This window comes from Ascidiella aspersa, chromosome 5 (genome assembly GCF_963924565.1).
Source record: "Ascidiella aspersa chromosome 5, kaAscAspe10.2, whole genome shotgun sequence".
Lineage (NCBI taxonomy): Eukaryota > Metazoa > Chordata > Ascidiacea > Phlebobranchia > Ascidiidae > Ascidiella > Ascidiella aspersa.
The window spans coordinates 392,974-415,759 of NC_139451.1; the positions used below are offsets into that span (position 1 = coordinate 392,974).

At 37.3% G+C, this 22,786-nt stretch overlaps 1 protein-coding gene across 1 annotated transcript; it reads left to right on the top strand.

The window, feature by feature from the left end:
• The first annotated feature begins 369 nt into the window (after positions 1–369).
• Positions 370–22,435, top strand: LOC146141384 (somatostatin receptor type 2-like). Its single transcript, XM_083389777.1, has 13 exons — positions 370–600; positions 9,705–9,861; positions 10,947–11,109; positions 12,773–12,871; positions 12,930–13,083; positions 14,351–14,403; positions 15,205–15,223; positions 16,197–16,219; positions 17,183–17,286; positions 18,700–18,898; positions 19,412–19,583; positions 19,959–20,104; positions 20,564–22,435. The coding sequence occupies exons 1-13, from the start codon at positions 567–569 to the stop codon at positions 20,747–20,749; spliced, it is 1,509 nt and encodes a 502-aa protein (XP_083245903.1). The 5' UTR covers positions 370–566; the 3' UTR covers positions 20,750–22,435.
• The last annotated feature ends 351 nt before the right edge of the window (positions 22,436–22,786 follow it).

Here is a 22,786-nt window from a genome sequence, read left to right on the forward strand (position 1 = left end):
TTTATTATAAGTTTCAGCAAAAAAAAACAGGTTAAAGTGAATAAATATTGGAAAAAACACACAAAAAAGGGAAACTTATGTGAATTAAATGTGTATTTGTTCATAATTTGGGAAAAAATTATAAGAAATTTACAAAATTTTAAATTTGTAATTACAAACGCTACGAATTCAGCCGTAAAATAATAATCATCACTTCCACTGACATTTGCTCAGTGAGAAAATTTTAAGAGACAACAAAAGTTTTCGAAATTTTAAATTCATCATGCGAATTTAGCCTTAAATTATGCATTCTCTACAAAACGAAGGTTTTTCCAGTTTAAAAATATTTCTTGAGTAAGCCTTGAAGGTTTGATCTTAAAGTTGAAGCAGTTAAGCTTTAATTAGCTCCAGCCAGACAAGATTGATCTATTGGCGCTTATTAATTACCGCAAGCTTCAAGTTTTTATTTCGCAAGTCAATCAAACATTAAGACTTCCCGCGCAGCCATTGTTTAGTCATAATAGCGAGTTCTTCCCACGAGGCGAGAAGCCCATTGTTCAATTGTTTGAAACCCGAAACGAGGAAATATGGAATCGGAATGGCAATATGAAGGCAGATCTGGTGAGAATAATCAAATATTTTAAGCAGAAATCACTTTAAGGTTCCCTTTTGTTTTTAAATGGAATCCAGCAATAAGACTGAGATAAGAACAACATCAACGTCGGCATCCAACACATTCCGAAGTAAAACGAAAACAGACCTTATGCCAAATAATTAGGGCGATTTTTTTTTAGCTAAAAAATGAGAAATTTCGACCTAAAAATATATTATTCTGACAAAATTTTGACCTATTAGAATTACATCAACGTCGGAATAAGAGCAAAATAGCACTAGTATACATTAGTCGCAATAGGGTCTAAATCGGGACAAGGCCTAAACATGTTAAATAAGATCTTAATGATCAAAATCAGGCCTGTACAACTTTTTAACTAATATTTTCACACAGAAAACCTCGTTGTTGCTTTAAATGAACTCAAGCCACGACAACGGAATTAGAACAACACAACGTCGCAATAAAACACACTTCGGAATAAGACCAAAATAACACGAATACCTATTAGTCGTAACAACGTTCAAACCCGTTGAGTAAGATCTAAATACGGCCAATGCTTAATAGTGGTAATACCAAAATCGAATTAAGACGTATATGGCCAGATTCAACATATACAACAGTATACCTAACCCCAAACTTTCACTAATTATACAAACTCCCCTAATTATTTCCACCCTAACCTAGTTTTAACCTTATCAATTAGAACCAATAACCCTAAACAGGACCAAAAATCCGGTGCCGAAACAAGAGCGTCCTGACGGCGCCATTCAAACTAGGGCGTCCAACGTCGACACCAAAACGGCCCCCGATCGTCCCATACCCTCTACCAACAGTTTCAGACGTTATTTTGGCCATTTGAGCCTAACTTCACTAACCCTTTCAGAATGTTGAAGTGAATCAGTTATTTTGGCCATTTGACCAAAAATCCAGTGCCGAAACAGCGGCGTCCTGATGGCGCCGGTCAGACTAGGGCGTCCAAACATTGACACCATAACGGCCGATGCCAGACCCATGGGCCCCGATCGTCCCATACACTCTTTCCACAGGCTCGGGCGTTATTTTGGCCATTTAAGCCCTATTCTGATTGAATTAAGGACTTATTTAAATGATTTTGATCTTATTCTGTCGTGGATACTACTGCGTGTTTGAGTTTAATATGTCGTTGATCTCAATACTACGGTTAGCTTTTCCTGCTTTAGATATTGTTGCTTTGTAGGTCTTATTGTGTGTTCCAAGTTAAATGCTATTTTTCTATTGTGTATTGAACAATTACCAAGCGATGGGCATTGGCATGCAGATTAAAAGCATGTTCGTGTCGGCTGTGCGAAATATGCTTGATAGCGTTTAAAGCATAGGCGGTTTGTGGCTGCTTTTATCAGAACTGCAATTAAATTGCTCGGAACTTTTTCTTGCAGCATTCGCACTTTTTCTTTCTTATCGCATAATTAAGAGCTTTGCTTGGTTACGTCACAATGGTCTACGCGCGCTTTTCCGTATATCAGCTGGTTGGTGTACAGTGAAAAATATTAAAACAAAGCTGGTAGAAAATATTTTGTTTCCCAATACATCGGAATGCCTTTGTTGTTGTTTGCCGTGGAGATTGGGGGGCCACCGGTATAACTCTCTAGCGGGGTCATTATTTTTAAAATTTGTCAGTTAACTTAAATTTTTATCTTTTTTATTTTGAATCCAATTCTGCCGTTTTATATCGGGTAAGTGAAACCGATGAGATTTGTTCGTTTCATCAAGTTGTGCCTAGTCGTAAATCTGCGATTGGCAAGATTCAAGCCACCTATCGCTGCGGCGAAACAATCCGCTTTGTGCAGCCTAATACCGTGACGTTAGTGTTTTTTTCAGGCGAGCAATAATTTTTCAGTCGCCTGATTATTAAGTGTCCATCCAATGCTGTTGGGCGAGACCTAACGTGTAATGCCAGGTGCAGAGATTTCGCATATTTTCTTAAAGGGCGTTAAGTTGCAAAAGAAACATTAGCAGTGTAGAAGGAATAAGCACCCCTTGTTTAAATAACTTTTACTTCAGTTAGCAGGCCGTGATAATTTTGGGGGATAAAGGCCGCAGTGAAAACTTGGATATTCGCTGAAACTGTTTAAGCAGTTTAAAAATTGCTGTAATCACCTTACGTAAATTTTCCCTGTAAATTTTGGGGATGAAATTCGCAATGACGCAAATAAGATTTAAACCTCAAAGCGTAACTTTAGTTATTGTTGCATGTTCTGGGTTTAATCTGAACATTATTTCCGAATTTTGAGTAAGTTTTTCTGGAAATGTAGACATTGATGTGTAATCTACTAAAAAAAGCGACAAAGGGATGAACATTGAAAGGGGTCGGCAAAAAGGTTGGGAAGCACTTCCTTAAGGTGGAATAATTCTTTCTACGACTTCTTGCCAAATTTGATAAAGTTTTTCTGGAAATGTGAACATTAATGTGTAATTTAGCCAAAAAAAATTGGGGGCTGGTAAAAAATTAAAAGCGGGTGGCGATAACAAAAGGTTGGGAAGCACTGCCTTAAAGGAAATACTTACAACTTTTCTATGAATCGCTCTGCTCACTGTAAAATCGGAAACTTTGGATATTGCGCTTGGAATTGTTTATGCAGCTTAAAATTGCTGTAATCACGTTACGTAAATAAAATTTGCGCTGTACTTAATAGTTTCTGCATATGTTCAGTGATTGGAATACCTTAAGTTTTTTGTGATGTACTTTTACATAGAATACACTGGAAAGTGATATTTAAGTCGGGTTATGTCTCACATTACCTACGTTATTGTTGTCAAAATAATATCCCAACTGTTTTTTAAGTATAATTGCTGTAAACCTTGTGTTACTTATACTAGATTGGAAACTCCAGATATTGCGCGGTTGTAATATCGTTGCTCAGTTACAGTTTGTTATTTGTAAGTTACTTATATATTTCTACATCGGTTGTATGAAAGCTAAGAAGCGATGGTTCTGAAACAAAAACCTTGAAAAACGTCATTTTATTTCCTGCAGCAGGGGTACTTAAACAGCGGTCCTGGATCCCTTTGAGGGGTCCGTGAACTAATTTTAAGGGGGACAATGCAGCTTAATTAAAATCTTGGTGTTTAATTTAAAAAAATCAATTGAAAGAAAGGAGCTTTATTGAAAAAGGTTTAGCGGCTTCTTGTATTTAGATTCGATTTGGTGCATTTCTGATTGCAGATTTAGAGTTTTAGACAAACACGGCTTTGTCAAAGATTACAATTTTACGATTAACAAATTTTAAACTACGCGGTTACCTGCGCACAAGAACAACTCCTGTAAACAACTTTTTTCAGAGTAACACCTCAAAGTGACGTCATGACGTGATTTTTCAAGCTAAACAATTTTTTTACCAAAAGAGCAAACTTAGCCTTTAATTGCGCGACTGAGTGAACTCACGGCAATTTCTCGAAATTACAAACTTTCCAACCTGGACTAAATTGAAACAATGCTAACTGGACCTCGGACTCCGGCCATAAGATCGAAATTAGAACAACCTCAACGTCGGAATAAAACACGGCACGGAATAAGAACAAAATAACAATAATTCCTAATAGTGTAATAACGTCTAAAATCAAGTCCTTAATCCATCGGAATAAGATCTAAATTGTCACAATCAGGCGTGTACAACATTTATCTAACCCCAAACCCCACCACTAAGTGCATCACTAACTCCCCTAATAATTTCAACACTAACCCATTTTCTAACCCCACCCATTACCCACCAATAACCCCAAGCAGGACCAAAAATCCGGTTCCAAAACAACGGCACCCTGACGGCGCCGGTCAGACTAGGGCGCCCAAACCTTGGCACCAAAGCAGCCGATGCCAGACCGATGGCCCCCGTCCATAACCTCTCCTTACAGTTTCAGCAGTTATTGAGGCCTTCTTCCAATAAATTTGACATATTACGACCGGTTTAGGCCTCGATTTATATATTACTTTGTAATGGATATTACTGCGTAAATTGACATCATTTTTAATAATACGTTTCGTTACGCGCTTGTACCCTTATATAAGTTAAACCGTGGTTCGAAACCATACTCCTAAATTGATCATTGGCAGCACCGCTGTACCTGTTTAATATCGAAGAAACACAGAAAGATAGGAACTGCGCCTTATCTTTCATAAGTAAGGTAGAAAAAAGTTTGAGTGACATACACGATACAAGTGCGTATCGATACTTCTTTATAAAGGTGCTTTATATTCAAATTCGCACCAACCCAACAGAAAACTAAAATCTATTCAATCTCACTTAAAAAAGGTGGAAAAGCAATTCGGGTGTTATCGGTTTTCCTTTTGTGTTTGGCAACCTACATTTCAGATCCGTGCATAGTGTACCTATGTTGTTTTACATTCTTTAACTAAAAGAAAAACTGGGGGTGACGAGTGCAAGTCGTCAGTTGGAAGTGACGTAACAATGTAGAATTATTGGGAGGTCATCAAGGGGTATATGAAATAATATGTTATGGAAACATTGTTCCCACACGTTCCCGCCACGAAACAAAGTTGGATTTTTGTCACGAACACAATAATGTGCCCGATGAATGGGAAAAACTTTGACGCTTTCCAGCTTAAATATCCAGAAGTGTTAACTTTCAGTTGGCTTTCTGCTTGGTTTTCATTTCCACATAAAAACACACATAAAATCGCGTGATACTAATTTGTAACAGATTGCAATATTTCTTTGTTTTTTATGCTGACTTGTTTTCTGGGTAATTATGTTGGTTATTCTAGGGTAAAAACTGTAGTAAACCCCACTCGCTAAAAGGGGCTCATGCATTTAAATTTACAGGAAAAATAATTCAAAAAACGTGAAAATTACAATTTGTTTGCTTTAGACACCAAAAATCCCAGTTAACAATTAACTGACCGTGGTACAGTGGTCGGCAAACTTTTTTGTTGCGGCCCAAAGTTCGCTTTTTAGACTTATCGAAGGCCCACTTCCTAAAACCAATACAAAAACAGTGGCGAATTTAGGATATTTCTTTTGAGTCGAAGGCATTCGAATGACGTCACAAAGTTACGTCATTGAACAATTGTTCTGTGAAAACCTTGTTGTTCTCAAAGGAACCCGCGCGCAAATATGAAGCTAAAATAACAGTTTAATTGCGCGTATAAAAAAAATATAAATAAATGAAGAAAATGGGTTGATTGGTTTTAAAGGCTTCAGTTAAAATGATACGTGGAGCATTTGGCTCATCAAAGGATTCCAATATTGCTCAAAATAACGACATTTATAGTAGATTTTAGCAGAAATTGGGCGGTACAGTTAAGAGTCACAAAAAATCGTAAAATAGATATTTAGGTATAAAACTCAAGTACCGGGCCACCGGTACGCTACATAAAAATCGTCCTATTAGACTTCACAAGCAACGTGGTAAAGTTCAAGTAATTCAAGAATCATGTCGTTCTCGAACAAATCGGTGTGGTATCATGCAACGAAAGCAAGTTTATCGCGTAAAACGCAAAAAACGCGCGTTTATTTGGTTTTAATGGCGAATAGTTTATCTCAGGCGTGTTCTTAATGCATAAAAGATTAACATTATATCATCTCCACAGCTGAATGGCGCATAGAAGGAATACGTTACGTTAATCTTGTTTTAAAATTTGGATAAATGTTACTCATATTACAATAGTCACATTATAAAGTTACATAGAATTAAATTAACTACTATAACTAGACATATTAACATTGCGTTAACTAGAAATATTTTGGTAGAAATTGCATTTTGCAGGGAGTCCAAGCTCACACAGCGTTGACACCAAGAAAAAGTGTAATATTCCACCGCGCCCTTATGCCGAAAACACTAACGTCTCATAATGTTGTAAACCATACCAAAAAACGAATAATATGCGAGCGAAGCGCGAAAAGTCTTGCGTTTAAATATGGTTTGAAAGGCACTTTCAGGGCCACATTTACCATGTATGCCTGAACCATGCTGACAATATAAAACTTCCCAACCACACCGACTTTTAAAACAAAGTGCAATGAATGTCCGGCTATCACGCGGCCAACAACTACATGATAACACTAACCTATTCAAAAGCAACTCGCGGCCCACTAAAAAGAATCTGCGGCCCACATTTGCCGACCACTGCTTCAGTAAATAACATGAGCATTTGATAAAGTTTCGGCTAAAGTTAAAAATGTCGCAAATATTCCATCTAGGTACTAACTGCTAATAATCTCCACTTGCGCCAGAGCTAGGCTATTTTCACCACCTTTCAATAAAATTTTCGCTGATTTCAACCCATCAATGACGTCATTAGGCGTCAGATCGCGATGTTTTTTGTTATTCTCGAGTGTGAAAAATGTTAGACGCTCACAGCACTTCCTGAATAAATATGCGCATAAAACGGTCAAATTGCTGCCTTGCTTTTAGATTTTAGTTGACTTACCATTCTAAATACAACAAGTTGATCAAATTTACTGATTTAACGTTTTATTTTAACATCAGTATTGACTTGACATTTTTTTTGTTATTTTTTAAAAGACTTTATTTAGTCTCAAGCCTTTTCAAAATGACTTTTTTACACCAACAAACCTTTTCACATATTACTGGGACCTGATTACTGTGTTTATTGAGCATGAGTTGCGCACCTCGCCTAAGTGCTGTCGCCTTGGTACATAATCACCGCCTTGAAAATATAAATATTTGGCGGAAAGTAGTGAGAAGGTTTTCAACTTGCTAATTAATGCCTAAGTCAAAAGAAACATTTTCTAAAAAATACTTTTTAATGCTGCGTTAAAGTGCTAAGCTTCAACACAGGTTTAATGTTGGACGATTTGTTTAAAATAGCCCTCTGGTAATTCTATTGTTCGAAGTTTAAACACATACTCACGAAATTATCCAATTATCAAAAAAAACGCTCGCGACTTGAATAACATTTGTGGAAATGTACGATAATATCATATCGGAGTCGATACACGATACCAAGTGGTAGTATCGGTACTCGTCCGATAATATAGGAGTCGATACACGATACCAAGTGGTAGTATCGGTACTCGTCCGATAATATAGGAGTCGATACACGATACCAAGTGGTAATATCGGTACTCGTCCGATAATATCGGAGTCGATACACGATACCAAGTGGTAGTATCGGTAGTCGTCCGATAATATCGATGCCGATACACGATACTAAGTGGCCGTATCGGTACTCGTCCGATAATATCGGAGTCGATACACGATACCAAGTTGTAGTATCGGTACTCGTCCGATAATATCGGAGTCGATACACGATACCAAGTGGTAGTATCGGTACTCGTCCGATAATATCGATGCCGATACACGATACTAAGTGGCCGTATCGGTACTCGTCCGATAATATAGGAGTCGATACACGATACCAAGTGGTAGTATCGGTACTCGTCCGATAATATAGGAGTCGATACACGATACCAAGTGGTAGTATCGGTACTCGTCCGATAATATCGGAGTCGATACACGATACCAAGTGGTAGTATCGGTACTCGTCCGATAATATCGGAGCCGATACACGATACCAAGTGGTAGTATCGGTACTCGTCCGATAATATCGGAGTCGATACACGATACCAAGTGGTAGTATCGGTACTCGTCCGATAATATCGGAGCCGATACACGATACCAAGTGGTAGTATCGGTACTCGTCCGATAATATCGGAGCCGATACACGATACCAAGTGGTAGTATCGGTACTCGTCCGATAATATCGGAGCCGATACACGATACCAAGTGGTAGTATCGGTACTCGTCCGATAATATCAGAGCCGATACACGATACCAAGTGGTAGTATCGGTACTCGTCCGATAATATCGGAGCCGATACACGATACCAAGTGGTAGTATCGGTACTCGTCCGATAATATCGGAGCCGATACACGATACCAAGTGGTAGTATCGGTACTCGTCCGATAATATCGGAGCCGATACACGATACCAAGTGGTAGTATCGGTACTCGTCCGATAATATCGGAGCCGATACACGATACCAAGTGGTAGTATCGGTACTCGTCCGATAATATAGGTGCCGATACCCGATACCAAGTGGTAGTATCGGTACTCGTCCGATAATATAGGTGCCGATACCCGATACCAAGTGGTAGTATCGGTACTCGTCCGATAATATAGGAGCCGATACACGATACCAAGTGGTAGTATCGGTACTCGTCCGATAATATAGGAGCCGATACACGATACCAAGTGGTAGTATCGGTGCTCGTCCGATAATATCGGAGCCGATACACGATACCAAGTGGTAGTATCGGTACTCGTCCGATAATATCGGAGCCGATACACGATACCAAGTGGTAGTATCGGTACTCGTCCGATAATATCGGAGCCGATACACGATACCAAGTGGTAGTATCGGTACTCGTCCGATAATATAGGTGCCGATACCCGATACCAAGTGGTAGTATCGGTACTCGTCCGATAATATAGGTGCCGATACCCGATACCAAGTGGTAGTATCGGTACTCGTCCGATAATATCGGAGCCGATACACGATACCAAGTGGTAGTATCGGTACTCGTCCGATAATATCGGAGCCGATACACGATACCAAGTGGTAGTATCGGTACTCGTCCGATAATATCGGAGCCGATACACGATACCAAGTGGTAGTATCGGTACTCGTCCGATAATATAGGTGCCGATACCCGATACCAAGTGGTAGTATCGGTACTCGTCCGATAATATAGGTGCCGATACCCGATACCAAGTGGTAGTATCGGTACTCGTCCGATAATATAGGAGCCGATACACGATACCAAGTGGTAGTATCGGTACTCGTCCGATAATATAGGTGCCGATACCCGATACCAAGTGGTAGTATCGGTACTCGTCCGATAATATAGGTGCCGATACCCGATACCAAGTGGTAGTATCGGTACTCGTCCGATAATATAGGAGCCGATACACGATACCAAGTGGTAGTATCGCTGCCGATCCGCTAAAAAATAGGAATAATTCCGGCCAAACAACCTAAAAATATCTTTAAACGTTTAAATTTGATTTTTAATTGTTGTGCATAGTTATGACGTCACTCGGTATCGGGTATTGGAATAAAATGACCCCCTAACCCTTGTTTATTGTGACGTAGTGTCTCAAATCATGTGTGACGAAATGGTTCCGGATTCTTCGGACCTTTGGGTTCCTGTCATTGGATTGTTCATCTCGGTCATCGGACTTATCTTCAACTCGATCGCGATCTTCGTCATAATCGTCCTCAAGGACTTCAACAAAAGCATCTCGCACTGGTCAGTGTGACGTAACACATCGTGAAGTAACACATGGTGACGTAACAAAACTTGTAACGTAACACATCCTATGACGTAACTTGCCTCATGACGTAACCCACATGAGCCCTATTAAAAACCTCCACCTCTTGCTTCCCAGGCTCCTCCGCGCCTCATCACCAATCGACTAGTTTGTAAAATGCATTTATTTTTCATATTATTTTACGATTCTTTCCTGCTATGTCCTTCTAGAATTCTGGAAGAATTTCTATTCAGGGAAAACCCACAAGACGCACACTTTGTTTCAGGTTATTCCCCGTTTCGCTGCGGTTTCGTTGTAGGGTAAACCCCGGCGATAACACGTGGGAAGACTATGGTCCTTTGTGACGTCACAAATAGAACAATGCCCGTGGAATGCCGCTTTGGAGCCGCTCGATGTAGACGCGTCGGCATATTGCCCAGCATTAATACGGGTGTTTTTTTTCGGGATTATTGCAAGATTCGACGCGAGCGAAATATGCCAGCATTTTAGCAACGATACCACTTCGTGTCTATATACGTATCTATTGGCTATATACGAACGAAGCATCTGCATCGAGCGACTCCCAAGCGGCATTCCACAGGCATTGTTCTTATTTGCGACGTAACAAAGTGGTGCAACTGTTGGCCGACGGCGAATGGGTTTAAGTAATTTGCCGCAACCCACATAAGCTCGCCGCCTCAAAGTAGTTTTATTACACTTTTCATTAGTAGTATGGGGGACGACGTTTGGACTCGAATTTTACACCAAACAAACCAGTTTTTTTCGCGATTTGCGCCAACACTTTACTTCGCCTTTAAATGTAATTAAACACGTTAAGTGCAAAAAATATACGAGGTCCGTCTGATTAAAAGCTGTTCTAACATTTTAATAACACAATTCTTAGTTAACATTTTGTGCGACCCGCAGAGACCTTTCTGAGTTCGGTTGGTGCCCGCCACTAGAAAAATTTGCCGACAAGTTAACCTTTGTTAGCCTAGGTTGGTTAAAATCTTTTTACTGGGACAGTTTAATGTATTTACAGGTATGTACTGTGTGTTTGTACTAACATGTGTTCTGTGTGTAGGTATGTACTGCAGCTGGCCATAGCGGACTCTCTGTTCCTTGCCTTACTCCCGCTTAAGATGGCGCAGCGGATCAGTGGTCGGTGGGTGATGGGCGAGGGTTTGTGCAAAGCTTACCAGGGCGTATTCATGATCAATTACTACTCAGGAATATTCTTCCTAACAGTGAGTCGTTGTCCTTTTGTTTCTGTTACTCATTTTATTCTTGTTTATTTTATTCTTGTTGTTTCTGTGACTGATTTTCTTCTTGTTTATTTTGTTCTTGTTGTTTCTGTTACTCATTTTATTCTTGTTTATTTTGTTCTTGTTGTTTTTGCGACTGATTTTCTTCATGTTTATTTTGTTCTTGTTGTTTCTGGGACAGATTTTCTTCTTGTTTATTTTGTTCTTGTTGTTTTTGTGACTGATTTTCTTCTTGTTTATTTTGTTCTTGTTGTTTTTGTGACTGATTTTCTTCTTGTTTATTTTGTTCTTGTTGTTTTTGTGACTCAATTTCTTCTTGTTTATTTTGTTCTTGTTGTTTTTGTGACTGATTTTCTTCTTGTTTATTTTGTTCTTTTTGTTTTTGTGACTGATTTTCTTCTTGTTTATTTTGTTCTTGTTGTTTTTGTGACTGATTTTCTTCTTGTTTATTTTGTTCTTGTTGCTTCTGTGACTGATTTTGTTCTTGTTGTTTTTGTGACTGATTTTTTCTTGTTTATTTTGTTCTTGTTGTTTTTGTGACTGATTTTCTTCTTGTTTATTTTGTTCTTGTTGTTTCTGTGACTCATTTTCTTCTTGTTTATTTTGTTCTTGTTGTTTTGTGACTGATTTTCTTCTTGTTTATTTTGTTCTTGCTGTTTTTGTGACTGATTTTTTTCTTGTTTATTTTGTTCTTGTTGTTTTGTGACTGATTTTTTCTTGTTTATTTTGTTCTTGTTGTTTCTGTGACTGATTTTCTTCTTGTTTATTTTGTTTTTGTTGTTTTTGTGACTGATTTAAAAAAAAAAAAAAAAATGATTTAGACATTTGATGATTGCTGGATTTTAAAATGTTGTGTTAACATTTCCATATCTGGGATGTCCGATAAATATCGGATCTGGACCGATACCCGATACCGAGTTAATTTGTGCATTTTTGATCCACCGCAATGATTTTACCTCAAGAAATAAATTTGACTTAAAATTATTAAATTAACAGCTGAAGGTAACTCAACTTTCAACGCTTCAGCAAGTTTCGGCCAAATAATCGGGAAAAAATTATAAATTTGTTTGTTGAGCGTAGTAATGACGTCACTCGGTATCGGTTCTGCGATATTTTTGGTAAAACGATCTGTTATCGGAATAAAAGTATCGGAAATCAACAAACAGCAATTTGTAAAAAAAAATTCCAGCTTTATTCTCTGGAGGATTTTACCGCCTAAATACTTCGCGCGATTCCATTGTCATGCTCGCTGCAACAATCACCTTATTGTGAATGACGTTTTTTGGCTAAATAACGTCTGGCCATAATATTCGAATGTCGTTCTTTGACCTTTGACGGTGATATTTGACCTTCAACATCACATTTGACCTTCGTTATTATTGTGTTTGTTATTGTTGTTGTTGTTGTTATTATTGTTATTATCGTTGTTGTTATTGTTGTTGTTATTGTTGTTATAGGCGATGAGCTTCGATTGTTATTGTTATTGTTATTGTTATTGTCATTGTCATTGTTAATGTTATTGTTATTGTTATTGTTATTGTTATTGTTATTGTTATTGTTATTGTTATTGTTATTGTTATTGTTATTGTTATTGTTATTGTTATTGTTATTGTTATTGTTATTGTTATTGTTATTGTTATTGTAGGTGATGAGCTTTGATCGTTACGCTGCGATTGTTCATCCAGTCTCGGCTCAGTGGAGACGCTTCCGCACCCATGGCAACGCTGTGATCATCACGATAGTGGTGAGTGTGACGTCACTGCTACGTCATCATCCCCTAGTGACATGTGTTGTACGCTTAGGTGTGGGTTCTTTCGATCCTTATTTCATCCCCGTTGTGGATATTCGCGCAAGTGGAGTGCGTCTGTAATTACAAGTTCCCTTTCACCGACGAGGAATTCCAGCAACATCACGGGATGAACGCTTCTGTCATGAACCAACTGAAAAACGAAAACGGTGAGGATTCATTGATTTGTGACCTTTATTAGGGTTTGGTTGAAAAGTAATCACAGTGAAAACCTTGTGTCTAGAATTACTCAAATTTTCACTTGGAGTTTCAATTATATTTTCACTTATATACAAAAAAGCCAATCAGTGTTTTTAACTTTAAAGTTAATCCAAATGTTTAACCTACAAATTGGCGGCCATTTATTTTAGCTATTACTAATTCAAATTACCTATTTTTTATTAAATCAGACTTTATTTTCAAGAAATTAGTGCTTCTTGCAATGCACTTTGTAAAGATGTGACCATTTTTTTAAAAACGGGCACAAACGTCATGACGTCATCACATGATCGAGTAATCAGATTGTTACGTCAGTCAGTCGTTAAGTTGTATAGACTTTTTCCTCCTCCTTGAGTTATTTTTTAGGTAATATAAATTTGCAGTTTGCGTAAAGACGGAGATAACAATTTTCGTTTAATGTGCATTTTTTAAAGATAATTAAAGCATAAGTGGATTTAAGTCTGTTTTAAAATTGATTAAATTGACTATTTTGTCATATAACTTAAAATAAAATTAAGTGGTTTCATTAACAAGTTTTTTAATAAAATTAGGGAAATTATCTAAACTATTTTGTGGAAAATTCAGAATGCTAAACCTGTTTTGTTTTACATGAGTTATTGCTCATAAGCGGACGGTTTATCAATTTTAATAATTTGACGTTAATTGAAGCATAAGTGCATTTAAGTCTCTGTTTTAAAATGATTGGTACTAAATTTAAGTCGATTAGAATGCCGTTTTTTAATACAATTTGGAAAAATTATCTCAACTTTTTGTGAAAAAATCAGAATGCTAAATGTTGTTTGTTTGGTATTTTTTACTTGATTTGTCGCCGGACGAGTTTATAATTTTTTTTAAATTAACGTTTCATCTCTTATGACTTGACTTGAAGTGGACTTGTTCTAATTAGACTTGACTTGGGAAACTGATGACTTGGACTTGATTTGTTACAACACCGGTCAGACAATTTGGACGTTTTAACTTCCACAATGCTTGATATTTAGTTTCAAAAATGCTCAATATCAGGATTTTCAATATTAAACTGTTATGACTAGGCGATATTATCGGACGAGTACCGATACTACCACTTGGTATCGGGTATCGGCTCCGATCCGATATTATCGGACGAGTGTGATGCGAAGCCGGGGCTCGAACTAATAACCCTCGGAACTTGCGTCTGTATAAACTCAAATTCTTGAAAGTGATGTTTTATTTTTTCAGAATACCAGGAGGAGTTTTGGGTCGGCGATGAAGACAACTACTTGGACGAGAACGTAAGACAATCGCCTTGATTATGACGTCACTGTTATTGCTTCTAAACGATAATATTCACTATCGGGGCGGTGTTTCATAGCATTATTTACACAACAGGCAATAATTTGAGTTATTTTATTAAATATATAAGAAGCTGCCGCAAAAGCTTCTTTTTAGTTTTTTCTTATTTTTGTTGATAAATTAAAAAAAAAAACCAAAAAAAACCATAGGGAGCAGTTTTTAATTAATTTGATTTTGCAATTAAAATAAAATTTAGTAAAAAGATTGAATTTAACGACATCTAAACGTTCTATTCAACATATAAGAATAACAAAAAAGAAACAATAATATCAATACCATTGAATGATATTCACAATTGGGTCAGAGTTCAATAAAGAGACACTGATCAGTTAATTCTTGTTTCTGTTGATAAATTTAAAAATTAAATTGAATTAAAAAAAAAAACTCTCGGGAGCAGTTTTCAATTAACTTTATTTACCAATTAAAATATAATTTAATAAAAAAATGAAATTAACCAGACCTAAACGTTATACAAATATATAAAAATTAAGAAAAACTTGACAAAAAACAACCAACATAAAACTATTCGGATAATTATCAAATTATAAACGTGTACGAGCAGTTTTGCTGATAATAACACGAAATTTCAAGGTATTTTCTCAAAACATACCACGTTTATCAACTACAATTACATCTGTAAATAATTCTATTATTGTTACGTCTATTTAAGTTGTGTTAAACTAAATTTTTAACGCTTTTTTTGACAATATCACAATTTTATCAACTTCTTTTTTTTACAGGGGACCTACATTTATGCAGGTAAATAAGAAATTGTGATTATTCGGGTAAATATCATTCGGACTTTAGCTTGTTTCATCTTATGTTTGTTAGTTAACGCAGTGTTGTAGGTGTCTTGACCTTTTTCCGCAAAAAAAAATCATTTTTTTTCGTGACCCAAACACCAAGTGTAAGCATATCATCGAAAACCAGTTTCTTTCCACTAAAATGTTGTAAAACAGTGGTTCTCAAACTTTTTTGAGCGCGATCCGAATCTGAGTTTTATGAGCATCTCACGACCCAAGCCTTAAACACCAAAAAAATGTACTTTTTCTGATATGCATGAAATAGAAAAAGACACAGAAAACCAGATGTAGTACACAGTTCTATGAAACAATGATTGATTTCTTTTAGTGTGATTGGTGAAACTGAATTTTTCCCTTTATAATATCAGCGTGGCTTGTTTGGTGACTAAAAGCTTACACCAGTCTTAGCAGCTACTGTAGCTGACTGCCATCAAAATATTCATAAAACCACTTATGATGCAAGATTTAAAGTCGCTTTAAAAGCTTATCATGCAATAATTCAGTTATGATTGAATTGAAAATATTTAAAAAATGTAATAAAAAAAGTTCGTTTGCGCAGGATTGAATGACCATCGACCCATTTTTGGGTCGCGACCCATGTTTGAGAACCACTGTTGTAAACGAACAGCAAAACATAGGGAATTAGCTTTGATATCATTACAGTGCAAATCTAATCGATGTAAGCCATGTCTCTCTTTGAAGTACTTCGGTCACCCAAACCAAATTAAACATTGACTAAGTTGTGAGTCGTGACCCACGTACCACTGTATTCTTGAGCAAATGGTAAAAAATGAAATTTTGAGTCCGGTCCTTTGGGTTGAGGAACCCTCAGTTAAAGTTTGGCCGATTAGCTTAGCTACCTAAAGGGCCAAATTTTTGTTGTAAAATCCGCGCTAAATACTGAAGATTATTTGTTCGTTTGTTTTCAGATGGAAATACTCCAGAAGACATGGTAAGATTGTTACGTCATAGTCCATTATTATTAAGCATCATAGAAAGAGCAGATTAATTAATATTAATCTCCATTTATGTGGAAATATCCAGGGGAGGCGACACGCGGCTCTTTGCCCAGTTATAGCGGATCTTACGCTTATGTTGCACTTGTGATTTTTTAGAATGTTTCGATTTCGTTTGGTTAAGTTTTGAATTATTGCCGGTTCCAACTCAGACTGTTTGCCTTAAGGTCATTGTATTGTTGTAACACTTTCGAAGCCAGATAAACGCAAAACTTTTTGCACTTCGCTAAAGCATTTATTGGATTTATGTGCAGCCATAAAGCTATGGATCAATGACCCCACAAGTTGTTGGCCAAAATGTGTCGCGTCTTCTTTTAATTTAAATTTTTGTCTATTTAACGAAACAGCGGCACTTTTTCCTCGCTTCGTGCCATCGCTTTGTGGGAGTAAGTAAGAAGTGGAGCCAATCATTTCGTTCCATTTGTGTAAGGTGTGGCTTTTTGCGGTCAACCAAGTAACAAATGAGGTCCTTGGTATCCTTATTATTGCATTTTACCGGGCTATATAAGGATAAGAAAGAGCCATTCAAAAAATCCAAATAAGTCAAAAGACTTTAAATATTTTTTCAAGATAATCCTCTGATAAGGATGTAGGTCATTACTATGATTAATTAGCCCAAATAAACGAAATTAAAAAGCCCTTAAGTATTTTTTTTTCAGTTTTTTGCCCAAAAATTTGCTTTGTTTTAGAAATTTAGTTTGTTTAGTTTTTGAGCCAAGATGATTGATAAATTTAATTTTTAAATGCTATAGACTACAACAGAAGCTTAAATCAATTTAGTATGGGATCGGCGCCGATACCACCAAAGTATCGGACGTGTATCGATACTATCATTATCGGACATGGCTTGCTTCCTAATAACACATCCCTAACCTTATTTGGTAAACAAATTTTTTTAGGCTTCATGTCACAGCCACAACTACCAGTCGTACGTGATCTGGGTCTACAGCAACTTTACCATCGGCTTTATAATCCCTGTGGCAATCATGTCTGTGTGTTACAGGTGAGTGGGGGGCAGCACGCCAGGGGATAAGTGATTGTCGTTGATGTAAATACATGTTTTTTATATTTTGCGCGAATTTTCAAAGAAAATGTTCGTTTAAGAAAATCTATTTCGCTCGAAATGCCGTACATACTTGGGCGCGCCAAACCTCTTTCCTGTTAAATTGGAAATGACGATATTTCAAGAAGTATTAGATTTCCGCTTATGTTTATTTTTTGTGGAGAAAAAAAAATAATAATAATAAATAAAATAATATAAATATGAATAAAAAAAACATTTAAATGACGATATTTCATGAAGTATGATAATTTCGGAGCATAATGGTTGGAGGTTGTAGTAAGACGTAATAAGAATATCAAAGCCCATACAGAAGTAGGTAGCATTTTGAACGTTTCGAATAACTCTTTATTCATTTTCAACATCAATAATATTATCAATGATGTTAAATATGAATAAAGAGTTATTCGAAACGTTCAAGATGATACCTACTTCTATAAAGGTTTTGATATTCTTATTATATGATAATTTCGTTCATGTTTGTAATGCGCCACTTATAATTTCAAAGCGGAAACTTTCCAAAGTATACAGAATAAACGCACGGAGCCGATATCCGCTGTAAAGTAATGGTATCGATACTCCGATCCGATAATAAGGTAAAAGAATAATTTCAGCCACGATAACGCAGTGATTTCTATTTTGAAATGTTGGTTTATTTTAAAATATTACGATAACAACTGAAGTTAACAAAACTTCTTCACACAAGCACAAGTATATCTTCAAAAACAATTGATTGTTGGCAAATATCCTAAAAAAATGATTTAGACATTTGATGATTGCTGGATTTTAAAATGTTGTGTTAACATTTCCATATCTGGGATGTCCGATAAATATCGGATCAGGACCGATACCCGATACCGAGTTAATTTGTGCATTTTTGATCCACCGCAATGATTTTACCTTAAGAAATAAATTTGACTTAAAAATATTAAATTAACAGCTGAAGGTAACTCAACTTTCAACGCTTCAGCAAGTTTCGGCCAAATAATTGGGAAAAAATTATAAATTTGTTTGTTGAGCGTAGTAATGACGTCACTCGGTATCGGTTCTGCGATATTTTTGGTAAAACGATCTGTTATCGGAATAAAAGTATCGGAAATCAAAGAACAGCAATTTGTAAAAAAAAATTCCAGCTTTATTCTCTGGAGGATTTTACCGCCTAAATACTTCGCGCGATTCCATTGTCATGCTCGCTGCAGCAATCACCTTATTGTGAATGACGTTTTTTCGCTAAATAACGTCTAGCCATAATATTCGAATGTCGTTCTTTGACCTTTGATGGTGATATTTGACCTTCAACATCACATTTGACCTTCAACATCCACATTTAACATTCACCGTCGATATTTTTTTTAGTTTTATTCTCTGGAGGGTTTTGCATCCCGCCATAAAATCATCGAACCGTAACGCCGGCCGACGTAAGAGCTCGGACGCGCCACCACGCGGTAGAAGCTCGATCCTGAGCAGCCTGAGACTCTCTTCCACCAGTTCATCCGGGTCCACAGGGAAGCCGCCAAAAGCTCTCAGTCAGAAGCAGAGAGTCACAAGTATCGTGGTGAGGTTCACGATAAACGATACTTTGGTTCCGATAAACGATATTTATTCCAAAAAAACGATATTTTATTTAGATAAGCGATACTTCTGTACGATACCCGATTAATATTCCGATACCGATATTTTCATCTCGATATTTATTCTACTAGTGGACGCTTCATTCCGAGACCGGTTTTCGATATTTTAGAAAAAAACTATCGCGATTTGACCAAAAACCAACAAAACTGCTGGTAATTTCAAGTTATGAAGAGGTTCAGCCACCTCCAGTTGTTAAACTAGTGTTTTGATAAATGTGGCTTTTAACGTTGATATCGTGTTTGATCGCAATTTAATCATTATCACTCAAAGTCTTATTTAAAATATTGCTTAAACAAGGTAAATTCGGCGGCTTTTTGCACCAATATCAAATAACTTTCATTTGAAAGTTTCAAAATCAAAACTTAATCTACTTTGATATTCGCGGAAGCAGCACGATCACTGCTATTTCCGCGCGTTGATGACGTAATTGCTGCAGATCTCGCTGGTGGTGATGTTCATCACTTGCTGGCTTCCGTTTCACGCAACTCTGCTCGCAAAACTTCGGGGAATCCCCTACGGGATGCACACGTGCAACGTCATCACTGACGTCACTTCGCTGCTCGCTTACTCCAACTCCATGCTCAACCCGATATTCTACACCTTTCTTGGTGAGTGTGACGTAATAGTAACAACAACCCGTGCACTTTTGGGTTTCTGACGACACAAATCATTTGTTTATATTTCAACAATGGCAAACAAACAACAATTATAAATGACCATTAACAATAATATTTGTCCTTAATCATCCATATTTGACCTTCACCGTCCACGTTTGACCTTTACCTGCCATATTTGACCTTCACCGTCCATATTTGACCTTCACCGTCCACATTTGACCTTGACCTGCCATATTTAACCTTCACCGTCCATATTTGACCTTCACCGTCCACGTTTGACCTTGACCTGCCATATTTGACCTTCACCTTCCATATTTGATTTTCACCGTCCACGTTTGACCTTGACCTTCCACATTTGACCTTCAGGATCGCGTTTCTACCGACGTCTAAGCACAGCGGCGAGCTCGTTCAGGCGTAACAGGAGGTCACGCTTCAATGGTTTCAACTACACCGGAAACACGCGCACCAGAGCGCCCACTAGCGGAAAGAGCTACACCGCGAATGGAACAAAGGTGTGTGACGTCATGATCCACTTTGTTTCCACTTTTGGTGAAATTATGTTTTTTTGTCGAACGATAATTTATTTACCCTCACGTTAATATAATATGAAGTTCTTGGGAAAAAAAATTACATTCGCTTTATATGACGTCACATACGTCGCTACCAAAATCCTGCTTCTTAATTCGTCAACTGAAATACATTTAGCAAGGTTTTAAATTGCACATTCGCGCGAGATTTTGGCTTGACGTCACGCTGTGACGTATTTATGACGTCATACTTAAATGACCGGAAAAAATTGCAATATCTGGTGCCAGTTTGAAAGACTTAGGCCCCAAAGATATGAAATTGTTAACAAAAAAAACACAAAAACAAAAAAACACTGAAAATGCAATAATTTCAAGTAATTGGGAGGTTACTTTTCTCTCACCTCCATTTTTTTTCCCTTAATACATTTTTTTTAATTTGTTTAGTTCTCTGACGCCTCAAGCGGCCACCACACTGTTCACTCAAGCGTGAAGCTCTTCCACGCCAGCAATGACCTTCAGGCGCAGCGCGGTGACCTTCAAACGCCACGAGGTCGACTCCTGGCCAACTTCGACAGCGAGGACCACCAGAGGGCGCAAAACATCGAGCTCAAGCAGATGACGCACATCTAGTGACGTCATTGTCAATCGTGACGTCATTCAAAAACAAAATTACGTCACAACGAACATCAACTTTTGTATTATATGGGAATTTTTACTCATTTTTTAAGTGCTTTGAAAGCAAGGCGTCACAAAGTAACTACAACTAAAGAAAATTCATTTAATTAATTTTACCGCTCGCCCAAAAGTTCTCGTCTCATCGCAAAAAATAGAAATTTTTGGTAAATTTAACAAAAAATAGAAGTTTATTTTTCGATAAAAAAACTAATCGATAAAATCTTTGTTATTTAGCTTTTATAGCTTTTCCAAATGCCTACCAAAGTTAACTGTAGTTATTTTTAGATTTCATCTTTATCACGTCACGTTTAGACGAACATTCGTGACGTTACGTTATGACGTAGCTTGGGACGTCATCATTAAAAACAATCACCCCAATTCCATTAGGCTCACAGCAGGTTTTGTTAAAAGTTTTTATTTTTCTCACTTTTAACGGTAATAACTCGGGACAAGAATTGTTCCACGATATTTTGGACTTTTGTGAAAAAGTTCTTGGGCCCTGAAAATGAAATGTAAAAGCATTTTATGCTTTGATCGCTAATTAGGATCAAACCGGGAAAAACGTAAATCAGTTTGCTATTTTTTGAATATATTTCACTTATATGAGCATCTTCAGTACATAAAATACAACAAATTATAAAGCAAGAAGTGCGTAAGTAGAAAGCCTAAACTTTTAACCGCTGTTCTGAAAAAAAGTGTTTTCGCTGTTTATAGAAAAAATGCTGCCATTAACACAAACTGATATTTGTTCTTTTTTCGATATTTCAAACCGCTGTATCAAAATATTGCTTTATTTCTCTTGTACCTTTACTTTGGTCTGGTTGAAATTAAACAACTTTTGCCTTTTTGTAATAATTGCAGAATTTCTTCGAAAACTGAAATGTTATTTTTTATTTTTTTTGTTACAAAGCAATGTCCGATACTCGATATTTTATTCCGATATTCCGCAAAAAAAGTATCGCGGTCTGATTCTAAACTGACGTCATTGCGATGGTTTATAATCGCAACCGCAATGTAAATGATTTCAAGGTTACTAGGCCAATATTTGGTTTTGTGTTATTTAATTTTTAATAAAATATATTTTCTCAGAAGTAAAAAGTTAAAACCGCCACGTTTGATCTCATACCTGCGGCGGAATATGTCAACTGGCATCGTATCGGCACCAATGCCACCCTAGTATCGGACGAGTACCGATACTATCGGACGAGTACCGATACTATCGGACGAGCACCGATACTATCGGACGAGTACCGATACTATCGGACGAGTACCGATACTATCGGACGAGTACCGATACTATCGGACGAGTACCGATACTATCGGACGAGTACCGATACTATCGGACGAGTACCGATACTACCACTTGGATCGTGTATCGGCTCCGATATTATCGGACTAGTACCGATACTACCACTTGGTATCGTGTATCGGCTCCGATATTATCGGACGAGTACCGATACTACCACTTGGTATCGTGTATCGGCTCCGATATTATCGGACGAGTACCGATACTACCACTTGGTATCGTGCATCGGCTCCGATATTATCAGACATCCCTAATGACGTAATTTACTATTTTTTTTTTGATCAATAATTTGCACAAACTGGGTTTAAACAACTTTTACTGAGTCCGTAAAGTTACCCAAGATTTTTCGCGTGTTTTTAAATCCTTGCATTGTTTTGTAAATAACCTCGCTTGTGACGGAATAAAAGCAAATGTGAGACTGGCGTTCGGTTCCCTGTGACGTCACGCAGGATTATTGAGACGTTTATTACGCGAGAGACGCTGTGTAACGTCATAACAGGAAGTGGGACGTGATTAATGAGCGGTTTACTTGAGAAGTTACAAAGCAGCTTTAAGCTTTGCTTAACGGTTGCAGCTGCTTGGGCAAACCTGAACATAACTTTTTATACTCATAACTCATCACCGTAGAACTACAGATCAGGTATTTTCAAATATTCCCTTCTTCTAAAATCCTCGCTGACAGGGTT

Coding starts and splice junctions, on each gene's coding strand:
- LOC146141384 (XM_083389777.1), top strand. CDS start 567: ATGGAATCGGAATGGCAATATGAAGGCAGATCTG. Junction 9,862..10,946: donor AACAAAAGCATCTCGCACTG/GTCAGTGTGACG, acceptor TTCTGTGTGTAG/GTATGTACTGCAGCTGGCCA. Junction 12,872..12,929: donor CTGTGATCATCACGATAGTG/GTGAGTGTGACG, acceptor TTGTACGCTTAG/GTGTGGGTTCTTTCGATCCT.